The sequence below is a fragment of the Rousettus aegyptiacus genome, unplaced genomic scaffold (genome assembly GCF_014176215.1).
Source record: "Rousettus aegyptiacus isolate mRouAeg1 unplaced genomic scaffold, mRouAeg1.p scaffold_m13_p_14, whole genome shotgun sequence".
Taxonomy (NCBI): Eukaryota; Metazoa; Chordata; class Mammalia; order Chiroptera; family Pteropodidae; genus Rousettus; species Rousettus aegyptiacus.
The window spans coordinates 32794452-32818489 of NW_023416289.1; the positions used below are offsets into that span (position 1 = coordinate 32794452).

The following is a 24038-nucleotide window of genomic DNA, read 5'->3' on the forward strand; positions in this document are numbered from 1 at the left end:
GCTCATTCACTGACATTCCCTCCTGCGCCCTGCAGGTCAGGGACGACCCCAGAACTCGATGCTCATGAGCTCGTGTTGGTCCGACTGCCATTCCTCACGTTCATGCTGCACTCTGCAGCCTCCATCTTCCAACTTCAATCCATTTGGTTCAGGAAACATTACCTAGGCGCCAGCTGTGCACTGAGCCCCTTCAGGAAACTCAGGCCATCCTGGGAAGGAAGACCCAGGATGACCCTATGAAGATGAGAACGCTGGGGCTCAGAGCTAGGAAATGGTGTGGCCATGCTCTGGACTCAGTTCTTTTTTTGTAATACTTGTCAGGAATTTAAAGAGGGCTAGACCCACTGGCCTAAGTGGTATTAATAGCCAATGGTTGTTGAGCACTTACTCTGTGCCACCTGATTTTACTCGATTTACATTAATTCATCTCCATTTATCTTCCCTAACAACTATGACAATGGTTCTCAAAGTAGGTCCCTGCACCAGCAGTGACAGCATCACCTGGGCTTTTGTTAGGCAGGTAAATTCTCAGGCCCCACCCAGGCCACAGGAATAGGAAACTGGGGCCCAGCACTCTGTGTTTTGATGGGGCCTCCAGTTACTTCTGATGAGCTGACATTTGAACCCGTGGAGGAGCGGAGGAGCAGAGAGGCTAAATCACGTCTTTGGAGTCCCCTAGCTGGTAACTGCAGCCTTGACTGGAACCCAGAGCCCTGGCTCTGCAGCCCATGCTCTTACCACTCTACTGCACTGCCATCTTGGCCAGGAGCCTGCAGGGCCTGCAGGTGCTGAGGGAGCAGTGAGAAGAGAGGGCCAGGGCTCGGGCAATGCAGGTGGTTTCCGAGGAAGGCGGCTTTCCCCTGATTTTCGTAGAAGGCAAGGGATACAACAGAGGCCAAAGTCAAGATCTAGAGGCAGGAATAAATAAGCCATGTTGGGAGGGAAGGTGACGAGGCTGTTTTGCCCCCATGAAGAGAAAGGAAGAGGTATGGTGGTAGCAGGCTGTGAGCAGTGGGGAGGGGCCCCCGCCCTAGCCCTTTCCCCCCAGAGCTGGCAGTCTTGCAGGGAGAAGGACCTTAAATAAGTAACCTCGCATCTTCTGCCTGGCTGCCGCTCCTAACGCCTGCTCCCAAAGGAAGTTTTTAGTGCAAAGAATGGAAGTGTGCCTGAGGGTCTCGAGGTCAGGGGTCCCTGTGGAAGGGAACACCCTGAGTGAAGGCCCCAAGTGGGAACGTGTTTGGCAAAATTCCAGGAGCTGAACCGAGGCCGGGTGGTGTGGGACTAGGCAGGGAACAGTAGGGGCTTCACGGCAGCCACAGTGGAAGTTTCCACCAGCTCTCCTGCACACGCAATGGCTCCGCCCTGGCACACCTGTCCCCTGACGACAGACCCTGGCTCCAGCAGGTCTAGCCTGATAGGAATGCCCCTAAGGACTTCGCCCTGAGGACCAGAGCAATGTCAATAGTGAGGGACTCAGAGTAACCCTGTGCTACCCAAAGTGCCACCTGAGCACTATGCCAGACAACCAGGTGATCTTAGGAGGGGAGAGGAGTGACTGTTCTGTTAATATTTATGTTTCATTTAGTGTGTATCAGAATAAAAGGAAACTAGCATACCAAATAGGTGATTTTTTTTTTTGATAAAAACTGAGGGTGAGGCTAAGTTTCTTTTTAAAAAAATCAATCAAATGAACCGATTTAAAGAAATGTATGAAATGAAAATATTTCAGGGGGTTCACAGACAGGACAAAAGTCCTGCAGGTCATAGGCAAACCTCTAAAGATTGGGAAATGCTTCGATACAAAGACCATCTCTAAGGAGGGACTAACAGTCAGTGATAACACACAAATAGAGCCGGAATTCAGGTGTCACCCCACCCAGTTCCTGGACAATGTTTCCTCAGCCAGAATTCCTCTGTTCTATTGACACAATTTATTGAGCACCTGCGGTATGCCAGCACTATGCTGGGCCCTGGGGACACTGCAGAGACTCAGAAGAAACACTCTCTGACTTCACAAAGCTGACGTTTTGTGGAAGAGACAATCAGATAAACAAATGTTGGTCAGATAGGACAGAGTGTGCTGTGCAAAGCTCCCGTTTCAGAAGGCGGTTATCTGACTAGAGACAGAAAGGAAGTCGGGGAAGGAGCTCTGAAGATTTCTAGGGAATATGGGTTCAGGGAAAGCCAAGATCAGGTGCAAAGGTCCGTGGTGGGGATGTACTTGTTATGTTCATGGAACAAGAAGGAAAGCAGTGTGCCTGGAGTAGAGTGAGGGAGCCTGAGCGGTTGCCTAAGGGAGCCTGATTACAGAGGGCCTTGTAGGCAACTGTCCAGACTTAGGCTTTTCCTCTGCATAAATTGGGGAGATGCTGGAGAATTATACGCAGATGAGTGTCATAGAGGGTCTTGCGGTTTCAAAGGCCCCAGTGGCGGCTGCGTGGACAATGGGCACAAGTGATTAGCAGATGCAGGTGGAGGGCTTAGGAGGCCATGACAGCAGTCCAAGACAGAGGAAGTGGAGATGAGGAGGAAGTGTTGGGGACGGGGTCAGGACCTGTTCTGGAGGAGGAACTGATGGGACTTGCTAATGCTGGACTCTTGAGAGAGGAGACCAAGATGACTGGCCACTTCATAGATGCTGAAGAAAGAGGAAGGAATATGTTCAGTGAACACAAGCATGCTCCACTCTGGCCACGTTCGAGGTCAGGAAAGGCTGATGGCACCCCTTCCTTGGGAAATTCTTAGCTGAAGGAGAGTCAGAATCTATGACACAGTTACTCAGAGAGATGGGAACAGATGTACAGGATGAGGTCTACCTAGGTTGGAAGAGAGGTGAGCAGGTCTCACATCCCATCTGTTGGGAGGGATAAGCTACCCAGCACAAGAGGGAGGACTTCAGGCACCAGGCCAGGGTCAGGACAACACAGACCTCTTTGTCCCTCCCCTCCATCCACCTGCCAGGCCACTCCAGGCCAAGACCAAGACAATCCGTCTCCCCCTCCCCTGTCCTGAGGACTATGCCAAGAGGCAGGCAGCACCATCCTTCTCAATGACAAAAGGGCTCCAGGTCTGTGCTGATTACTCCAAAGTTCCTTCCCCTGGACTGAGGTTGGGGTCTCAGCATTGCTGTAGCAAATTTCCAAGCCTTCTTCTTCCTCACCCTCCTCACTCTCAACTCCAGCCTGCTTCCTAGACAGGCAGTGACAACCTCAGCTCACAGGCTGAGTGGTAGCCAAGGACAAGACTCCTTCCTACTCTCAGAGCTTGGTCTGTCTGCAATCCTAACCTCCCTGGGGAGTGAGAGAGGGACAACGGTTTCGTTTCAAAGAGCTTCTCTGTCAAGCTCAGGCAAGACATGTGTGACTCAAGGTCACCACAGAGTGTAGGTCAAGCAGAGTAAGTGACAGTGTGCATAATGAACAGTGACAGCTTACTTTCACAGAGCACTCATGCCATGACATCGTGAACGTGCTTTAGGTGCACTTTCCCATGGCACACTCATGAAGTCGGTACCACCAATAGCAGCATCACCCTTTGCAGGGAAACTGAGGGAGTCACTGCTGACAAATGGCAAGACTGGGATTTAAATACAGATTTAAATGCTGTGCATGGGGCTGAGAGCATCGCGTGTGTGACCTCGTTAACACTGTGAGGAAGGCACAATCATAGGCCCCTCAGTGTCACCTAGTTGGTTGACTCTACTGTTTTCCTGGTGGGGGCAGGTAATAACAGTCAGATCACCCAAAATGGAGACCACCTACCTCTTTGGAAGGAAGAATGAAGTCACCACAGCTCCTCTCCTCAGGAGCCCTCCTCCCCAGCTTTTTCTCTCTCCATGCAGCCGTTGGCCTCCAGAAACCAAGGCATGCCCATGAGCCTACGGCCCAATTTCCTCCTGTTGCAAGACTGTGAGCAATGCCTGGAGCTGTGCTGTCAGAGGCCTCAGACCCTCCTTCTAGGTGATGAGTCTCCAGAGGATCCCCTGCTGAGGACCTCTGGGACCCTGTCCCCTTGCCTAAAGCCTCCATTGAGATTGCTGGGGTTTTTTTTAAAACTTTTTATTTTGAAGTAATTATAGAGTCACAGGAAGTTGCAAAGAACAGAGAAGTGTGGTGTGCCCTTCACCCGGTTTCCCCAAGGTTTACTCGTTACATAATTATAGTGCAAAATCAAGACCAGGAATTTGGCATTGGTCCAATGTCCTAAGGTTCTAAGTCCTTTTATCACACATCTAGACGTATGTAACCACTACTGCAATCAAGATACAGAACCATTCTGTTACCTCAAAGATCTCCCCATGATCACATCCATTTTTTCTACCCGCCCCCACCCTGCCACCCACCATTATTTGTAACTCTTGGCAACCAGTAATCTGTTCTCCATCTCTATCATTTTGCCAGTTCAAGAATGTTACATAAGAGGAATCATACAGTATGTGACCCTTTGAGACTGGCTTTTTAAACTCAGTATAATGCCCTTCAGAAGCGTCCAAACTGTCGTGTGTAAGAGTACTCTGTCCCTTTTTGCTCCATAGCACTTGTGGTATGGGCCTATCATTATTAATTTACCCATTCGCCTAGAGAGGAACATGTTGGTTGTTTACAGTTTGGGGCTATTACAAATAAAGCTGCTATAAATGACTGTGTACAGGATTTTGTGTGGACATAAGTTTTCATTTCTTGGAAATAAATGCCTTGGAATACAATTGCTGAGTCATACGGTAGGCATATTTTATTAGTTTTTCAAGAAACTCACGAATCATTTTCCAGAGTGGCTGTATCATTTTTACATTCCCAGCAGTAATATATGAAAGATTTAGTTTCCCTGCACCCTCACCAGCATTTGGTATTGTCATTATTTTCTATTTTAGCTGTTCTAATAGGTATATAGTGATATCTTAAGGTCTTGATTTGCATTTCACTGACTAGTGATGTTGAACACCTTTTCATGTGCTTATTTATCATCTGTAAATCCTCTTCCGTGAAATGTTTCTTCATGTCTTTTGCTCATCTTCTAATTAGATTGTTTGATTTTTTAATTTAATGTTGAGTTTTGGGAGTTCTTTATATATTCATTCTAATATGAGTCCTTTGTCAGATATGTGGTTTATAAATATTTTCTTCCAGTCTCTAGTTTGTCTTTTCATTCTCTTAACAAGATTTTTCACAGAGATAAAAGTAATGACAATAACAACAACAACAACAATAGTAATAATTTCAATGAAGTCCAATTTACTGATTTTTTGCGGTCATGATTTTGATCTCATGTCTAAAAACTCTTCATCAGGCCCTTCATCTCAAAAATTTTCTTCCATTTCACCCTCTAAAATTTATAGTTTAATGTTTCATATGTAAATCTATGATCTACTTTGAGTTAAGTTTGTATAAAGTGCGAGGTTTTGGTTTAGGTTTTACCTATGGATATTCAATTGCTCTGGCACCATCTGTTGAAAAGCCTATTTTTCTTCCATTGAACTGTTTTAGCCCTTTTATCCAAAATCAGTTGACTACACTTACACGGGGCTATTTCTGGGTTCTCTAGTCTGTTCAATCAATCTATGTTTATATCCCCACCAATACCACACGGTTTTGATTATTGTATATTACGTCATGATAAGCCTTGAAATTAGAGTGATTCCTTTTTTTTTATTCTTCTTTTTCAGAAATATTTTCTATTCTAGTTCCTTTATCTTTCTGTATAACTTTAGAATAATCTCATTCTTATCTACAAATTACCTGATAGTAATTGAATTAAATCTGTATATCAATTTGGAGGAATTGACATCGTTACTATGTTTAGTCTTCTACTTCATGAGCATGGTAGTTACTTAGATATTTGATTTTTTTAGCAGTGTTTTATAGTTTTCAGTATACAAGTATTATATGTTTTGTTAGATTTATTGCACCTAAGTATTTCTTTTGTTAAGCCATTATAAATAGAATCGTAATTTAAATTTCAGTTTTCATCATTCGTTGTTAGTACAAAAAAAATGTGCCTAATTTTTGTGTTGATTTTGCATTCTACAAACTTGCTGAACTCACTTATTAGTTTTAGAATTTTTTTTTTGTAGAGTCCTTGGGATTTTCTATCAGTGTGTTATCTGAAGATGGAGGTGGTTTTATTCCTTCCTCTCATCTCTATATGCTCTTTATTGTCTTTACTTACCTTATTGTGTTGTCTAGAACTTCCAGTGCTATGTCGAATAGTCTTTTAGTAGGTTTTAGGTTATTATGTTGAGAAATTTCTTCCCTATTTCTAGTTTTCAGAGAGTTTTTATCACAATGGGTGTTGAATGTTGTTAAATGACATTTCTGCAACAATTTATATAATCATGTGATTTTTCTTTATTATTATTTATTATAATAAATAATAAGCAATTATTAATTAATAAATATTTGTTATTTGTTATTATTATTTATCTTCATTATTATTCTATTAATACAAGATTATATTCATTAATTTTCAAATATTGAACCAGCTCTGCATACCTGGGATAATATCCTGGGTCCTGGTGTATAATTCTTTAATATTTGTTTATATTTGTTAAGGATTTTTGCAACTATATTCATAAGGAATAGTTGTCATTTTCTTTTTTGTACTATCTTTGTTTTGTTTTGTTTTGTTTATTCGGCTTCCTGGTAATACTGGCGTCCTAGAATGAGTTGGGAAGCATTTCCACTACTATTTTCTGGAAGAGATTATGTAGAATTGGTGTTAATTATTCTTTATTTTTATTTTTATTTTTTCATTAAATGTTAATTCTTCTTTAAACATTGAGTAGAATTCTCTAGTAAAACCATATGGGCCTGGAGATTTCTTTTTCAGGTTTTAAATTATGTTAGTAGTTATAGGGCTATTTAATTTATCTAATTCATATTAGATGAGTTGTAGTAGTTAGTAGTTTGTAGAATTGATCCATTTAATCTGAATTATCAAATTTGCGTGGGTAGAGTTGTTCATACTATTCTCTTATTATCTTTTTGGTATATGTAGAGTCTATAGTGATATGTCCTGTTTTATTCTTGAAGTTAGAAATTTGTCTCGTTTCTTCTATTTGTCAGTCTTGCTAGGGGTTTGTCAATTTTGTTGATCTTTTCAGTAAATTAGCAATTTTATTTTTTCTATTTTTTAAAGTTTTTTGATTTCTGCTTTTATATTTATGATATCCTTCCTTATGCTTGCTTTGGCATTTTTTCTTTTATTTTTATAGTTTTTGGAGATGGAATCTTATATTATTGATTCGAATCTTTTTTCTTTTAATGTAAGCATTTACTACTATAAATTTTCCTCTTGTCCTTTAACCTGTCCCACAAAATTTGGTAAGTTCTATTTTCATTTTCTTTTAACAAATTTTTATTTCCTTTGAGATTCTCTCTTTGATCCATAGATTATGTGGAAGTGTGTTGTTTGGTTTCCAGGTGTTTGAGTATTTTCCTGTTATCTTTCTGTTATCAATTTCTAGTTTGATCCCATGGTGGTTGGAGAACAAACTCTGTATGATTTAAATTATTTCAAATTTTCTAAGGTTTGTTTTATGGTCTTAAATTTGGTTTATCTTTGTATATGTTTCATGGGTTCTTGAAAAAAATATGTATGATGCTATTGTTGGGTTGAGTCTCCTATAAATGTAAATTAGATCACGTTGGTTGATAGTGCTGTTTAGTTCTTACATTTCCTTGCTGATTTTCTGTCTAGTTGTTCTATCAATTGTTGAGGGAGGAATGCTGATGTTTCCAACTGTAATTGTGAATTTGTTTATTTCTCCATTCATTTCTATTGGTCTTTGCTTTGCATATTTTGTAGTTCTGTTGTTTGGTGCATACGCATTTAGGGTTGTTATGTCTTCTTGGTGGATTGATCCTTTCCTTATTATATAATATCCCTCACTGCCTTGGTAATTTTCTTTGCTGTGCAGTCTATTTATCTGTTATTAATATAGCCACTCCTACTTTCTTTTTACTAATATTTGCATGGTATATCCTTTTACATTATTTTATTTTCAACTTACCTATATAATTATATTTGGAGTTATTTTCTTATAGACAGTATATAGCTGCGTCATGTTTTTTTATCCACTCAGTCAGTTTCTGTCTTTTCATATGTGTATTTGGACCTTTACAGTTAATGTAATTACTTAACGCTAAGGCTGAAGTCTGCTACTTTATTTTTTGTTTTCTCTCTTCTCTGTTTTTAATTTCTCTGTTTTCTTTTTTTCTACTTTCCTTTGGGTCCCTTGAACAATTTTGTAAACTTCAATTTGATGTATTTATAGTGCTTTTGAGTATATCATTTTGTATAGCTTTTTTTAGTGGTTGCTCTAGGTATTACATTATATATATAACATCAAAGTCTACTGGTTTCAACATTTACCAGTTCGAGTGAAGTGTAGAAAACTTACTTCCCTTTACATCCCTTTGTGCCTTCTAATATAAATAGAAGGCACAAAGGGATGTAAAGGGAAGTAAAACAGAGAAGTATAATATAATTGTCTCAAATATTTCCTCTACACACAGTGAGAACAGCATTATGTGTGTTATAGGGTTTTCTTTGACTATCAAACATAATTTAGAAAACTCAAGAAGAAAAGCTTATTGTATTTACCCATAGGTTTACTTTTTTCATGTTCTTCCTTCCTTTCTGATGTTTTAAGATTCCTTTTAAAAAAAAAAAATTCTGTTTAGAGAACTCCTTTTAGCTATTCCTTTAGGGTAGGCCTCCGTTGATTAAAAATTCTGTTAGTTTTCCTTTATCTGAGAATGTCTTGATTTTCCCCTCATTCCTGAAGGGTATTTTCACTAGGTTGAGAGTTTCTTTCTTTTAGTATCCAAAAAATAAAAAACAAATAAGTTTAACTTTCTGTGGCTTCTATGGTTTTTGATGTGAAAACTACCATCGTGTGAATGGATTTTCTCCCTATAGGTAATATGTCATTTCTTTGTGGTTGCTTTAAAGATTTTTTCTTTGTCTTAAGTTTTTAGAAGGTTGGCTATTATGTATCTTGGAATAGATTTCTTTGGGTTTATCTTATTTGGTGTTTGCTGTTTTTTGAATCTGTAGAAATATATTTTTGTTTGTTTCGTCAAATTAGGGGACATTTTTAGACATTATTTCTTTGAATACTTTCTCAGCTCCACTCTCTTTCTCTTTTCCTTATTAGACTCTGATGATATGAATGTTAGACCTTTTATTATAGTCACGTGTGTTTCTGAGGCTCTGTTTATTTATTTATTTATTTTCAGTCTATCTCTCTTGTTGTTCAAACTGAATAATTTCTATTGTTCTATGTTACATTTCACTGATTCTTCCTTCTGTACTCTCCATTCTGCTGTCGAGCCATTCATTAAGGTTTTTGTTTCAGTCATTGGATTTCTTAGTTCTAAAATGTTCTTTTGGGTTTTCTTTACATTTTCTATTTATTTGCTGAGACTTTCTATGTTTTCATTTGTTTCAAGCATGTAATTGCTCACTGAAATATTTTTATGATGGCAGCTTTGGAATCTATGTCAGATAATTTTAACATCTGTGTCATCTTAGTGTTTGCGTTTGTTGATTATCTTTTCTCACTCAGTTTGAGAACTTTCCTGGTTCTTAGTATGATGAATAATTTTTTAATCGAAACCTGGAATTTGAGGTATTATGTAATAGGACTTGGTATTATGTAGTAGGATCCCAGCACTGCTTTAGTGAAATCAAGAGGGTCACTGTCTCATCACTGCCAAGTGCAGGTAGAAGTCCAGGTTCTCCACTCAGCCTCCCTTGACATGTGTAGGGGGGTAAAAGTTTACTTGTTATTGTTGGGCAGGGGTGGGAGTTCAAGTTCATCTTTAGGCACCCACTATTACCACCTTAGTTGGAATGAGGGGAAAATCAAGACATTCTCAGATAAAGAAAAACTAACAGAATTTTTAATCAACAGAGGCCTACCCTAAAGGAATAGCTAAAAGGAGTTCTCTAAACAGAAATTTTTTTTTTTTAAAAGGAATCTTAAAACATCAGAAAGGAAGGAAGAACAGGAAGGAGTACTTTATTAGGACTGTCCACATGGCTTCCACACAAATTGCACTGCAGGAGGTGAGCTTGTTACCACTGAGTGATGGTGGAAGTCCTGACTGTCCACTAGATCTCCTCTCAAACCACTCTAGTGAGGAGGGGAGGAATGTCTTATCACCACTGAGTGGGAGTGGATGTTCCGGCTCCCCATGTCGTCTCCACTGACACTACAGGGAGGATGAGCCCAGTGGGGATGGAGGGCCCAGCTCTAGACTCAACCTCCTAGGGTACTACTCAGACGAGGTATAAGAGTGGCCTGGGGTTCTTTGTTATAGAAATCTAGGTTCCGCACTCAGCCTTCGCTGTCAGGGGTGGAGTGGTGGGGGTGAGGCTTCAGGTTTTTCTGTGGTATTTGGCTGGGGTAGAGTAGTTATTGCCTGAAAGATTTCTGTCTACCTAGGTTGCCCCTTTCCTGGTTCTTTGGCTAAAAAGTGGTATTTTGCTGGAACATTTTTTTCACCCATGCCCATTGGCATTTCCAGTTGCTGTCTTCTTTAGAATTCAGCCTGGGTTATATGAGGCAAAGAGAAAACCCAGGAAATTTACCTCCATATCATTCGTCAGGTTCTGAGGTCCCTAGCCAGTGTGCCTTCTCTCCACCTTTCAGAGTCTTCTTGTGCTTGTTTTATACTGTCCAAGGTTTTTAGTTGTACTTAGACAAGGAAATAGGGACAAGTACACCTACTCCATCTTCCTAGAACCGTGTCTGGTATTTTTGCTGTACCATCTGTGCCATAGACGTCTTTGCCATAAGCATTTTGCCGCATAACTAATTGGCCATAAGGCAATTTTGCCACAAAAAAAAAAAAGATAAAATAACTAGTTGACAGTTTGGGGTTTTTGTTTGTTTAGTTGGTTTCATTTCTCCATTGACTAATAAATCAACCGCTGTAAAAAAAAAAATTAAAATAACTAGTTGACAGTTTGGTGTTTTTATTTGGTTTCATTTCTGCATTAACAAAATTTTCACAGTTACTACGATTTTTGTATTATAAATAAATCTTCATTGGCCCCCTTGGCTGGTCTATCCAGATGTAGCAGAGGTCTTAAAATAGTTAGCATTTTTTCCAGATGATAATGATTGTCCCCCAAAGTTAGTTTCTTATTTCAAAACACACTACGTTAAAAAGAAGGAAAAGAGGCCAAAGGCTCTCCTTGAAGGCAGAGCTGAACCCACATTTCCTATAGAATTAAGTGCTTAAGTGCAAATAAAATCAGTTATTTGCACAGTATTGCTATGAATCTACACACATTTTTAATGTATTCAAATATCTTATGTTTCACAATGTCTTTTAAATTTTGTCGTCACCTTTTTTAATATCTCTCTTTTATTTTTCAAGATTTTATCTTTTTTTATGACAAAATTGTCTTATAGCCTATTAGTTATGAAGCGAAAACATTTGTGGCAAAAATGCTGGTGGTAGAAATGTTTATGCCAAAGATATCTGCAGCAAAAATGCTATAGCGAAAGTGCCTAGGACTTCCCAGAACGTCACCGCTTTTTGAAGAAATCATTCTTTACTCTTTCTATTTTCTTCTCAACGCCCTGCAGTCAGAGTCAGTGGTGCCTGGGTGAAGACGCCTCAGAAGCTTCCCTTGCCATCTGTAGGATTTGCATGGCCTTGCCTGTTATCTAGTTCTGGCCTCAAACACTCACAGACTAGACATCTGATAAAGGGGGTGAGGTTTTAGTTTCAAGACTTGTTCATTCGATAACTTCGCATAGTTTATCTTTTCCCTTTCCGACATCTGCGTGCTTTTGACTTATCCCTTGGTTGCTGCCAAGGCATCAGTGTCAGTGATCAGATTCTCTACCATTCAAGCCCATGGAGAGAAAGTAATGGGGATGAGGATAATTGGATGGTGTCACTGAACGACAAATACTTTCAAGTTGAGTCGTGTGTCTTTTTCAGAGGGCTGGTAGTTTTAATCTGGTTGTATTGAGTCGTTAGCATTTTCTGAGAACTGGATAGAGGGGAAAGTTGTGGAGGACTCAGCTCTGAAACTCATCTGGTATAGAAACTCCATACACTGAAACAAAAAAACAACCACAGATATTTTGGTGTTCCTTCTAATCTGACTCCAATTCCCCATCCCCCTTGTTGCCTCTTTTCCCCTCTTTCCAGATCACATGCGCTTCTTGGTCACAGAGAGGCAGAGGGTGTGGCCAAAGAGGGTAAAAATTAGTCACTAGAGACTTTGCTGTGCATCTTCCTTTACTCTCAGATGCTGCCAGGGTCTCTGAAGAGCGAAGACACCAGGAAACAGGTAAAAGCTATTTCGTTCTCTTTGCATTCGGTGAGCAAGTATGAAGCAGTCACTGTGTATCAGACAGAATTCTTGGGGCTAGGAGCACAGTGGGGAGCCCTTTCTCTCTCCCTTGCTGTGTGCAAGAGGTCCATAAAGCTCTGTCTTTGAGCATCCCTGCTGGGCCTGGCCAATTTGCTGAGGGCCCAAGGGGTCACTGGATGCCCAGGAGGAAGGAATGGACCCAGGGAGACTGGCTCTGAGGTCCTGCAAGGCCCTAAACAGGCCTGTGTTGGGCAGACCACAGGGCTGGACAGCATGGCCTTGTCCTGAGTCTTGGTGCCTAATGCCTACTGTCCCCAATCTCTACACTCTGCCATGCCTCAGCAGCCTTTCGATTTCAGGCCTGGAGTCCACTTCTTGTGTCCCAGAGGTTGCCTGGCGCTCCTTAGGGTAAGCACACCGCCCTGCTTTGAGAAGTGCTGCTCTTCCACTTATTCAGAGTTCTTAAGCCAGTCTCCAATGAAGGTATAGCTGGTGGCTGCTGACAGAGGGGGCACAATGGCCCAGCTATAGGAGGCTAGTCTCGCCCCGGGGCATGGAATCTGGCCGCTGCCACAGCCCTTGTGGAAGCCCGAAGGGGATCCAAAGTGCATCCCTCAGAACACTGACCCTGCAACACTGCCAAGTTTTTCATGGAAAACGTAAAATAGTTCCCATGGCTAAAAAAGTGTGAGCAATGTACTGTATGTACTCAAAACCCCATGTTGGGAGATGTATGATGCACGCACAATTGATTAAAAGATTGGGAAAGACCTACAGTGAAGAATCTTAGTTAACTTTTTAAAACCAGTTTCTCTCAAATGGATGTGACCTCAAAGACTTTTTTGTGTAGCACTATCAGCACCCTCAGAGCTGGTGTCAGCTCTGCCTGGAGGGTCTGCCTCGGTTCAGACCCCTCACCCGTACCCCTACTTTCCTGCCTGGGCACAGATTCCTTCCTGCTTCCAGCCAGCAGCTTAGCTTTCCCCACAAAGGGTGCTGCGTACCAAACAGACTTTGGCAGGAGCCACAGGCCTGAGGAGATAAACAGCCGGTGGGTGAGTGGGGGTGGGGTGTTGATGCGTGGGAAACTGACTGGGCAGGTGGGAAGGGCACAGGTCTGTGCTGAGACCGGAGACACACTCTGTGGACACATCCTGTCCAGCTCCCAGGGGACCAGCGCTGAGAGCAAAATATGCAAATTAGGACTTTAATTTAACTTTATGTAAATGTAACTTTGTAAAAGTCTAGTAAGGTGATGGGCCAGCTTTCAGCAGAGAGAGGGAGTGAGTGAGAGGCGGCAGTTGTACACTGGCAGTCCTTGGACTGCGGCTAAGTCCACAGACAGGTTTTGTTTGACCATCACTATGTTTCGTTTGTTTTTAGTTGTTGTTGTTTAGCAGGACATTCATTGTGGTAATCTGGCTTCTTACTTTCCTTAAAACAGTAGAAGGTCTCAAAGTGCTGATGAGCCCACATTCCCGCTTGGCAACAATTGGTGGGAACTGAGAAAGTCATGGCCTTTACATGACCTTTGTCCTCACCTAGTTGATTTATGTTTCCTACTCAGCCCCTGGGGGCATCTGAGAGGGGCCCTTGGATCATATTCTCCTAAGTCCTTCCAGGCCCCTCTAAATGCTTCCTGATATCATATTTAATTATTGGTCTTAAAGTTATTTTTTTTCCCTAGTCTTTAAAATCAAACTTTGGCCATGTAAAACCCTATGTAAAACTTCACTAGATTGCCCCAAAGTGAGCTCCAAGTTACCCAGGGCCTTTTATTCCAGGTGCTCAGTTGTCTGGTGCTACTCAAAGCCTGAGAGCTAGGCAGAAAGTTTATACAATTATGGATGGATAAATGGGTAGATGGACGCATGGATGGATGGATGGATGGATGGGTGGATGGATGGGTGGATGGATGGATGGGTGGATGGGTGGATGGATAGAAGAAAGGAAGGAGTGCTGGGGAGAGAGGGAGGTTAGCACGACAGGGTTCTTGGGCTGATGGGAGAGGCATGGCCTACGCAGAGAAGGCCTTGTGTGCATCCAGAAGCCCACATTCCACCATGTAACTAGACATGGGCTTTCTTGGATTAAGAAAAAGGGGTCAGAGCTCCCACTGGGTGAGTAAGAAAAGCCATTTAGAAAAAGCGACCAGGTGGCTCAAAGACGACCTCTTCCTGCCCCAGGCTCCTGCCTAGACGCAACAGCATGCATCTCCTTGGCGCCTCGCTCCTGCTCCTTGGTAAGGACTGTGGCCTGGGCTGGCACTTGGGTTCTAGGAGGACTTTGGAGCTGGAGGAGGAGGAAAGATCTGGGGCAGAGAAGAGTAAGTGTGGGGTAGGGCGGGGACAGGCTGTGGACACATGCGTATATACGCTTCTCTCTCTGTGTCTCGCTCTCTTTGTGTCTCTCCTCTCTCCCTCTTTCCTCAGAGGGATTTCTTTATTCCTTTGAAAGTTCTCCATGCCCGTCAATAATGCTTTCTGATCACTGTGGTGGGTTCCAGAATACTTGGCTTTCTCTGACGCAGAAGATTGGAAATTTGAGCACCCTGGAACCCTCTACGCTTGGGAGGGGGCCTGCATCTGGATACCCTGCCAATACAAACTTCCAGGGAAAAGAGTGTCCCTGGACAACCTCACAGTGTACCATAAGTATAAATATGATGACAACGCCAAGGCCTTCAGCGGGAACATACTCCTCCAGATGGCAAAGATGAACAAGCTCTCTCAGGGAAGGATACAATTCCTGGGAGACAGCAAGTCCAACTGTACCCTGCGTATCCACCCTGCAAAAACCGAAGACAACGGTATACTGGGGCTGAGGACGACATCAGGGTCTGAAAAATGGATGGAGAAAATAGTCCTCAACGTCTCCAGTAAGGCCCTGGGAATGAGATCCTTTGCCTCGAGCATGGGCAAGGAGGGAAGTGGGAAATGTTGACTCTTGGGACAGGGGCCAAAACCCAGGTTGCCTGCAGAGGTCAGGGCAGGGGGTGGGGGTGGGGTAGGGTGGGGGTGCCAGTGAGTGACTTAGGCAGCACAAGACAATGGAGCTCTGGCCAGCAAGAGCATGAGCACTTTTTCCACCTCTAGCATCCTAGCTGCCACTCAGCTCCATTCTGGAATCTGGGTTCCAGGCTGCCTGATTTTTCAAGAGAAGATAAAACTCTAGATTTTCAAGTGAAGTCTCACAATGTATTAATGCTGGCAGTTAATTCTAATTTGCCCCCCATGACGAAATGACACATGTGTAGAGGATGGATCAAACCCCAATCTGTGGCCTCCACCCCAGCTAGTGCTCTCACTCCATTCCATAGCTTCTTTTTTTGGTGGGGATTTTAGGCAGCCCTACATTTGGAGTGAGAGATGTTGCTTCAGACCCTGCAGTCTGAAGGCAACCCAGCCCTGGGAGGGCTGGGGCTGGCTGCCCACAGGCCTGCTCCACTAAAGGAACCCCCTAAAGAAATGCTGTGTGGGGTGCCTCCAATACTAAGGTCATTCAACAATGACGGCTTGTCATCACTGAAGCTAAGAAACGCATGTTGAACTAAACTGGTAAAATTCACTTAGGGATGGTGGGGAGAGTGAGCTTGAAAACATTTAGAAAGCAAACATTTGGGAGTGAAAATAAAGTAAATACAGAATATGAATTGTAATTCCTAAGGAGATTCAGCACCCACAAGACCTTTCAGAGGGTGCTTCAGCTGAGCAAAAGTGGTTCAGAACAGAGGAAGGAGAGCCTGGAGAGAGGTGGATGGGCTGGTGAGGGTTATTTGGGGCTGCGCAGCCAGTGTAAGAGGCTAGGACATAGTGGTCCACAGTCCTCCAGGCCTCCAGCGTGGTCCCTACTCTTTTGCAGAAACGGCTCCTGCACCTCGCATTCAGCTCCCTCTAGAAATCCGAGAGTTCCAGGAGGTCACGCTGACCTGCTTGCTGAATTTCTCCTGCTATGGGTACCAGACCAAATTGCAGTGGTTCCTGGAGTCATCTCAGCTTCCCTCTAACACCTCAGCTTCCCTGACTACTAAGACCGTCTCCACCCAGAGCAAGCTCACGATGCATCCTAACTGGACCCACCATGGCAGGAATCTGACCTGCCAGCTCTGGAATGACAATGCAGAGGGACCGCTCTCCTATGAAACCGTGCAGCTGGACGTGAAGCGTGAGTCTCCCCCAAGCTCCTATGGGGAAAGCAAAGGGCCTGTCCCCTTCTCCCCAGCTCCTCAGTGAGCACCCAGGGTGGCAGGAGCCTCCAAAGAAGGGAGCATAGTCAGGTTGTGGGCCCTTGCAGCTGGGAATGGCCCAGGCAGCGCTGTGTTTTCTCCTCCACCATCTCTGTTGTCAGCCCTGGTGTGTCGAGAAACAGATTCATTTTAGCCTCTACTTTTGTCTAACAGAATAAAATAATTTAATCTATCCTTAGCCATGACATGATTTGGGATCATCTGGTTAGGTATATTTTTTTTCCCCTTTGTAGGGGAGGGGGGCGGGGTTTGAGGAATTTTTTCACATTATCATTTATTCATTCACTAGATATTTATTGCAAACCTACTAGGCGCCAGAACTTTTATGGCTGCCCGGGAGACGGCAGTGAGCAAGGCTAGCATTGCAGCGGGAGAGACAAACGATAAATAGATCAACAGAGAAGGAGAGAACGTAACTGTAGGTGGTGCTAAGTATATTAAGAAAAAAGCGAAGCCGGGCTGGGACAGAGGGCGTGGGGGATGGAGACTGCTGTGAGGCCGGTGAACGTGAGCTAAGACTTGAGTGAAGGCAGGTAGGCATTTCCAAGAAGATTCCAGAGAGAGGGAAGAGCAAGGACAAGGGCTTTGAGGCAGGCACTTGTGTTCGTAACAGGCAGGGGGACCGAGAGCCCCGGCACTGTGTCTGAGGGACCCAGTGTAGGAAAGGAAGGCCAGGAGGGAACGGGCGCTTGAGGATTTTGGATTTTATTCTAACTGTGGACTCCACCGATCAGTTTCAAATGGAGGAGTGTCAAGGTCTGATTGACAGAGTTAGAAATGCTTCTGGCTGCTGGTGGAGACCAGACCTTCAGGGACTAGGGTAGGCAGGGAAGCAGAGAGAGGAGTTAAGAGGCCGTGACCATCACCAGTCAATGCTTGTGGACCAGGCTACACACACCCACACACTATGTGTAGGCCGCTGCTTTATCAGAAGAAAAGCCCAACAATTCCTCACCTCTTTACAGCCTCTGAGAATTCTCTGTCCCCTCCACCACTGACCTTTGCTCCTCCAGACACCCCAAAGTTGGAGATCGAGGTCAGCCCTACAGAGGCCATTGTAAAAGAGGGAATGTCAGTGACCATGACGTGCAAGATCATCAGCAGCAACCCAGAGTCCTCGACAATATCCTGGCTCAAGGATGGGATCCCCCTGACAAAGCAGGAAACACTGCAGAGGGAGCAGAAGATGCTCACACTCACCCTGACATCAGTGACCAAGGATGTGGGTGGAGAGTACCACTGTGAGGCCCGCAATGAGATCGGCTCAGAAAAGTCACAAGTGGCCCTCCAAGTGCTCTGTGAGCCTCCCGGGAGCTAGGGAGGGGCCGGCAGGGTATTAGCATGGATGGAAGCAAGGCCCTTGAGAGGCCGGCAGAGGTCACTGCTCACTCCCACGCCACTTGCTTCTACACCTTTTTCCAGATGCTCCGGGGCCTTCCAGGGTTCAGATTAACTCCTCACCAGCTCAGGAAGGAACTAGAGTAGAGCTGACTTGCATAGCACCGGCCAATCCTCCTTCAACAGATTATACCTGGTATCACAATAACACTGAAATCCGGAGAAGTACAAACAAGTTCTTCCGCATCCCGAAGGTCTCCCTCAGCCACGCTGGGAAGTATTCCTGCCTGGCAAAAAACAGCGTTGGTCCTGGACCAATGAGCCAGGAAGCTGAGTTGGACATTCAGTGTGAGTATTCACAGAGCCTCTGGGTTTTAGGCAGAGAAGATGGAAGTGGGCCAAGGAGGAATGTAGATGAGTGTAGGAGATCCCTGGGTCCTAGGACGGACAGCAAGCAGAAGCCGGGGGCTCTTAACATGTAAGCTTCTCAGAGCAGGTGTTCTACTGTTGTTCACAGTTGGATTCTCAGCACCAGAACAGGGTCTGACGCATGGTAGGTGTTCAGTAGATGTTTGTTGAATGAATAAACTGAATGATGCCAGGGCTTCATGGTGGACATGGAGACTTGGCGTCACTAAGCAGTGGCCGAAGGGGTCCTTTGGTCCCAGAAGGGGTCCCGAAGTTCTCGAGGAGAACTAGGGCAAAATGTCTCATTACCTCTCTATCATCAGACCCCGTTTAACACAGTGAATTTTGTCACTAAGCTGAGCTCAGAACAAAGAGAATCCACAGTTTAGATCCTTGGACCCTGAGACGTCATAGTTTGCACCAAATATGCTGATGGGAATGTCCAAATCCAGAACATCTAGACAACCAGGTACATATCAGCAGCAGCAGCGTTTCCTGCACACTGCACAGCTCTAAGGCTCTTATTTTGTCCTGGCAACAATTCTATCAGGTACTCTTAGGACCCCATTTGACAGAAGAGTAAACTGAGGCCTGCAGCCCATGGTCACACAGCTCTAAGTGTCAGGGTCTGGCAGTTTTGGCTCCAGAGCTGTGCTTTACTGTTGTTGTTGTTGTTGTTGTTGTTGTTGTTGTTGTTGTCGTCGTTGTTGTTAGCTCCCATGCTGCAGGGACCCAGCTCTGCACCCCAGACCCTTGCGGAGACCCACAAACAGCACCACGTGTTCTCTATCAGAGCTTGCTCTTACCCACCGGGCCTTCCTGCCTCTGACCACAACCAGGCCAAACAGGCCGGGCAGGGTTTCTGTCCTCACATAGATGCAAGAGGAAAGTGCGAGCCTTCCTCTGGTTCATCTAGGAACTGTGTGGAGGCAGAGTGCAGATCAGGGGAAAGAGGAAGCAGGAAGGAACAGGTATTATGGACAGTTGACTTTTCCTATTTCAGCTACCCATTTCTCTGATTTTGTCTCAGATGCCCCCAAGGAGGTAACCACAGTGCTTCAAAGCCCCACGCCAATTCGAGAAGGAGATAATGTGACCCTGACCTGTAACTACACTTCCAGTAACCCCAGAGTCACCCGATATGAATGGAGTCCACAAGGTCTCTGGAATGAACTCATACCTGGGGTGCTGATGATTCAAAAAGTTTCCTGGAATGCTGGGCCATTCACCTGCGCAGCCTGTAACTCATGGTGTTCGTGGGCTTCCCCTGTCAACCTGCATATCAAGTGTGAGTGATGTGGGCAGGGGAATCTGGGAGGTGGCCCAGGTGGGATACAGTGTAAAGACTGGAGCCTAGACCAGAATCTTCACAGTGAGTTGAGGGGTGAGAGTCAAGCCTCAGGGCCACGGGGAAAGGAAGTCCTGGGGACAGGAAGAAAGAACAGGACCCAAGAGGTCAGCCTGAGGCCCTTGTTCTCCAGATGCCCCCAAAGGTGTCAAGGTCTTACCCATCATCCCGCATTCTGAGATTCACTCTGGGGACCGCATTCTCCTCCAATGTAACTTCTCAAGCAGCCATCCCACAGACGTCCGCTTCTTCTGGAAGAAAAATGGAATCCTTTTAAAGGAAGGAAGAGAACTGAGCTTTGACTCTATCTCTCCAGAAGATGCTGGAAGTTACAACTGCTTGGTCAACAACTCTGTAGGACAGAGCACATCTGAGACCCAGATGCTTCAGGTGCTATGTGAGTGGCTGGAGCTGGAAGCTGAGAGCAGAGAAGGGCAGGTGACTGGCTACCTGGACCCTGATTTTGCTTCTCCTTACAGATGCACCTAGGAGGCTACGGGTGTCCATGAGCCCGAAAGACAGTGTGACGGAGGGGAAGGATGCAGTCCTGACGTGTGAAAGTGATGCCAACCCTCCCATCTCCCAGTACGCCTGGTTTGACTGGAATAACCAAAACCTCCACCATTATGATCGGATGCTGAGATTGGATCCTGTGAAAGTTGAGCACTCAGGCGCCTATTGGTGCCAGGGAACCAACCGACTGGGTGTGGGCCAGTCGCCCCCCAGCACCCTTACTGTCTATTGTAAGGCCCTTTTTCTCTGCTTCTTTGGCCTTGGTCACTCCTGTGTCTTTCGCCCGAGGCTGTGCGTTCCGGACCACCTACCCCTTCTTCCCTACCCACTCCTTCCCTGTCCTGCTAGGCCAGCCCAGCTTGTGTGCTCAGAGGCACAGCCCTGCTCCACCACACAACTCGCCTGTCTTCCCTCCTCCTCACCCAGTCTCCCCTGACATCTCTAGGAGGATTCCCTCTCAGGCTGTCCCCACCTTGTGGACACCCTAAGCACCTACTGGCTCCTTCTCTCTCACACTTGTTTTTGTCTTTTGAGATTTGTGGGTTGTTTTTTTTTTTTTTTTTTTTAAGACCATATAAGCACACGGTAAAAAATTAAAATGGTATGAAAGGTTAAATGGTGGAAAGACAGACACTTCTCCTTTCTTGCTCCCTGAGAACTTTCCCCTCCTGCTCATGGCCTTCACGTCTGGCAGGCAGCTGTTTATGTCTCTTTACTGAGAATTCTCTCTGTGCGTAATATGCATCTACACATCTGTCTACACACTCTTCTTTGTTATACAAATGGTGGCAGGGCTCACACTTTGCCCTGAACTTTCTTTTTTTCCATGTAACGATGCCACTTGAAGAGCGTGCATATACAGTGTCTAAAGAGTCTGGAAACATAGGGAAGATATTTAATTTATTTATTATACTTTTCAGATTTATGACTGGAGCCATGGTTTTTAATTTAGAGGCTCATTGCCTGCAAAGCTGGACACTAAAGGGAGTAGCCTCAGCATCTTATTTGGAAATGTAACATGTTATATAAAAACATGTTCCCTGGGTCTCCATTTTGCAGAATACCCTGGAGGACTGCCTCTTGCTCTAAGGGCTGCGTTGTATTCCCGCGTTAGGATGCCATGTAACTTATGTATCCAGTGCCCTCCTCAAGGCGTGTGCTGTCTCTTGTGTGGGACACCCCTGCGAGGGTAGTCACAAGATGAATTCCTACATGGAATTACTGGTCCAAGCACAGTGATTCAGAGTTCTGATAGTATGGCCAAACTGCCCTCTGAAGAGGTCGCACCCATTTGTGAAGGTCACATACTCTGTGTGTGTCTGTGCCTGACACAAAGCAGGAGCTTCTAGCCCTTTCCTCCTCATAGAAGGTCTAGAGGGCCGGGACTGGCTTCTCCCTCTTCCTCTGCATCACATCCCCATGGGTGCAGAAGCGGTGCACCAAAAGCAGGGGCTCTGCAAATAGAAGTCAAGCACGCCCACCAGGCAAATGCCTCAGGGCACAGCGGATTGGTATCTGACTAAGGCAGTGCCATCCACTGACAGTCCTGCTTTCTCCATCAGATAGCTCAGAGACCATCAGCAGGCGAACGGCCCTGGGAGTGGGGCTCTGCCTGGCCATCCTCCTCCTGGCCATCTGGGGAGTCAAGCTTCATCAAAGGTGAGCTTTCCTGCTGCCCTGCCTCCCCCTTTACCCCTCTTTTCCCCCTCTCTCTCCCCTTCGTATTTCATCTCCCTCCCCCCTCCCTCCCCGTGGTCATTCCTGCAACTCCAGTCCTGTAGGCCTCAGCCTGCCATTCCACAGGCTCTTCCCATCCCTTAATACTCATCATCGAGCGGATCTTTATTTCTTAGTTGGAAGAGGATTCAGAGCCAGCAGGGCCTTCAGGAAAATTCCAGTGGGCAGAGCTTCTTCGTGAGGAATAAAAAGGTAGGATGGAGAAAGATGAAATTCAGGCCAGACCTGAAGTCAAGCAAAGAAACCAAGTGAAGCAGGGTGAGAAGAGTCCTGTGGGGTGGCCTGGGGTGTCAGAGGCCAGGGGAGGGAGCTAGGGTTGGGAAGGGAGGGGTGAGAGCTGAAACCTCGTCTCTCTCCCAGATTAGAAGGGCCCCCCTTTCTGAAGGCCCCCACTCCATGGGCTGCTACAATCCGGTGATGGAAGATTCCATCAGCTACGCTGTCTTGCACTTTCCCGTTGACGAGAATGACACGCCGAGGATTGGGTACTGAGGGTCCTGCTGGGGGGGGTGGGTGACACCTGCACCCTGGGAGGGCTGTGGGAGGAAAAGCTCGTGTCCCACCTGCCATCTTTGTGGCAGGCACCATCAGATACCATTTCCTCATTCCAGCTCCATAACAGCACCCACCCCCCCACCTCCCCAGGTGGGTAAAGGTCTCAGGAATTGGACCTGTCCAAGCTGGGAGCATGTGTGCCCAGAGTCAGTCTCTATTGCCAAGGTTAAGAGTGTGGTGCACCCACCCACCCACTCATTTGACACATTAGCTCCTACTTAGTGTGAGCATTAGGCATTATACGTAAGGGGCTGGGAGGCTGGGTGCTCTTGGGGTCTAGGGAAGTGGAAAGGAGGCAGGTTTGTGAGAAACGCTTTGTTTGTGGTCATCCATTTTTCCTCCTTTCAGAGATGCGGGGACCTCAGAGGTGCCGAGACTTTCCCTAAACAGAGACAATTCAGTTACTTACTCTGTGGTGCACAAGCGTCAGGTGGTAAGAGGGCAGGGCTTTGGAAGGCGGGGAAGTGGGGCCAGATGGGGAGACTTGGGTGGACTCAGTGGTGGCAAAAGCTGGGAAGTGGGAAGGTTGCTGAGGCTCAGCTGTGATCAGAGCCAGGGCTGAGATGCCAACAGCGGCCAGTTTCCGGACATGAGGACTCCTGCTCAGGCTCTTAAACCCCCAGTGGAGTCAAGGAGAGAGTGGGCAGAGGAAGCAGATGGTGAGAGGCTGGCGACCGTGAGGCCAACCTGACCACAACGTACCTTTCTCAGGGTGACTATGAGAATGTGACTCCAGATGTTCCAGAAGACGAGGAGATACATTACTCGGAGCTGGTTCATTTTGGGGCTGGGGAGCGGCCTCTGGACCACGAAGGGGTGGAATATGTGACCCTCAAACACTGACTTGCAAATGGGCCGAGGCAGAAGTGCCAAGGGGCTGCAGGGGTCAGGTGGTCATGGAGCTTTTCCATGCAGCCTCCCCCTACACACGCACGTGCGCGCGCACGCGTACACACGCACGCGTACACACGCACACACACACGATTACTGCACCCCTGGTCACTACAGAGAACTTTGGGCATGGCCCAGGGACGGTCTTCCTTCTCAGCATTGATAACGCCAACTGTCCAAAAGGCCTGCCACTGGCCTTTTCCCACTCTCCTTCCCACCCAGAAACTCAGCTGAACACCTAGCCTGCAGTGTACAAATCCCCTGCCCTTCCCAGCCACACGTCACGACCCACCCTCTCCAAAACGCCATGCCCAGCTGGCTGCATCCCTGCTGGGGTCAGCTTGTCCGTAGTTTTTCTTCTTTCCCTCCCCATCCCCTGACACCCTCCTACCCCGCCCAGTTCAGATAACCCCACTCACTAATCTTATGCCTAATTTCTACTTTTGGGGCAAAACCCAGGGAAAGGGACAGAAATGAAGTAGAAAGAGGCACTGTCTTGTGCTCGTTTCTCCTCTACCTGCCAGCGAGGCATTCCGTGGAGGGGCCCACACTGCCGCAGCCCCACCCTCAGGGGCCTCGTGGTCTGAGACATACGCCAGTGTGGACAAACGTGTAACGGGCACAGAGCGGCACAATAAAAATGGCTAAGATATCACTTTG

General features: G+C 45.7%; 1 protein-coding gene across 17 annotated transcripts; it reads left to right on the forward strand.

Moving 5' to 3' along the window:
• Window positions 1–11740: 11740 nt before the first annotated feature.
• On the forward strand, window positions 11741–24038 carry CD22 (CD22 molecule). Of its 17 annotated transcripts, none has more exons than XM_016119677.2 (16): window positions 11741–12318; window positions 12702–12750; window positions 13291–13397; window positions 14529–14668; window positions 14849–15220; window positions 16204–16506; window positions 17602–17886; window positions 18011–18274; window positions 19365–19622; window positions 19816–20079; window positions 20162–20425; window positions 21758–21854; window positions 22049–22124; window positions 22293–22417; window positions 22836–22920; window positions 23199–24038. In XM_016119677.2, exons 4-16 carry the CDS (start codon window positions 14551–14553, stop codon window positions 23328–23330), a joined length of 2643 nt encoding a protein of 880 aa, XP_015975163.2. In that variant the 5' UTR covers window positions 11741–12318; window positions 12702–12750; window positions 13291–13397; window positions 14529–14550; the 3' UTR covers window positions 23331–24038. The 17 variants fall into 17 exon arrangements, with proteins under 17 accessions (XP_015975163.2, XP_015975160.2, XP_015975165.2 ...); XM_016119681.2 differs by having other exon boundaries at window positions 11744–12318; window positions 14529–14584; XM_016119686.2 differs by having other exon boundaries at window positions 11747–12318; window positions 14529–14584; window positions 14775–15220.

Bases quoted from the DNA above. Each gene is read 5' to 3' on its own strand.
- CD22 (XM_016119674.2), top strand. From the start codon at position 13,161: ATGGATGTGACCTCAAAGACTTTTTTGTGTAGCACTATCAGCACCCTC. The intron at 17,887-18,010 runs GTGAGCCTCCCG...ACCTTTTTCCAG, and splicing joins AGTGGCCCTCCAAGTGCTCT to ATGCTCCGGGGCCTTCCAGG. The intron at 22,125-22,292 runs GTAGGATGGAGA...TCTCTCTCCCAG, and splicing joins TCTTCGTGAGGAATAAAAAG to ATTAGAAGGGCCCCCCTTTC.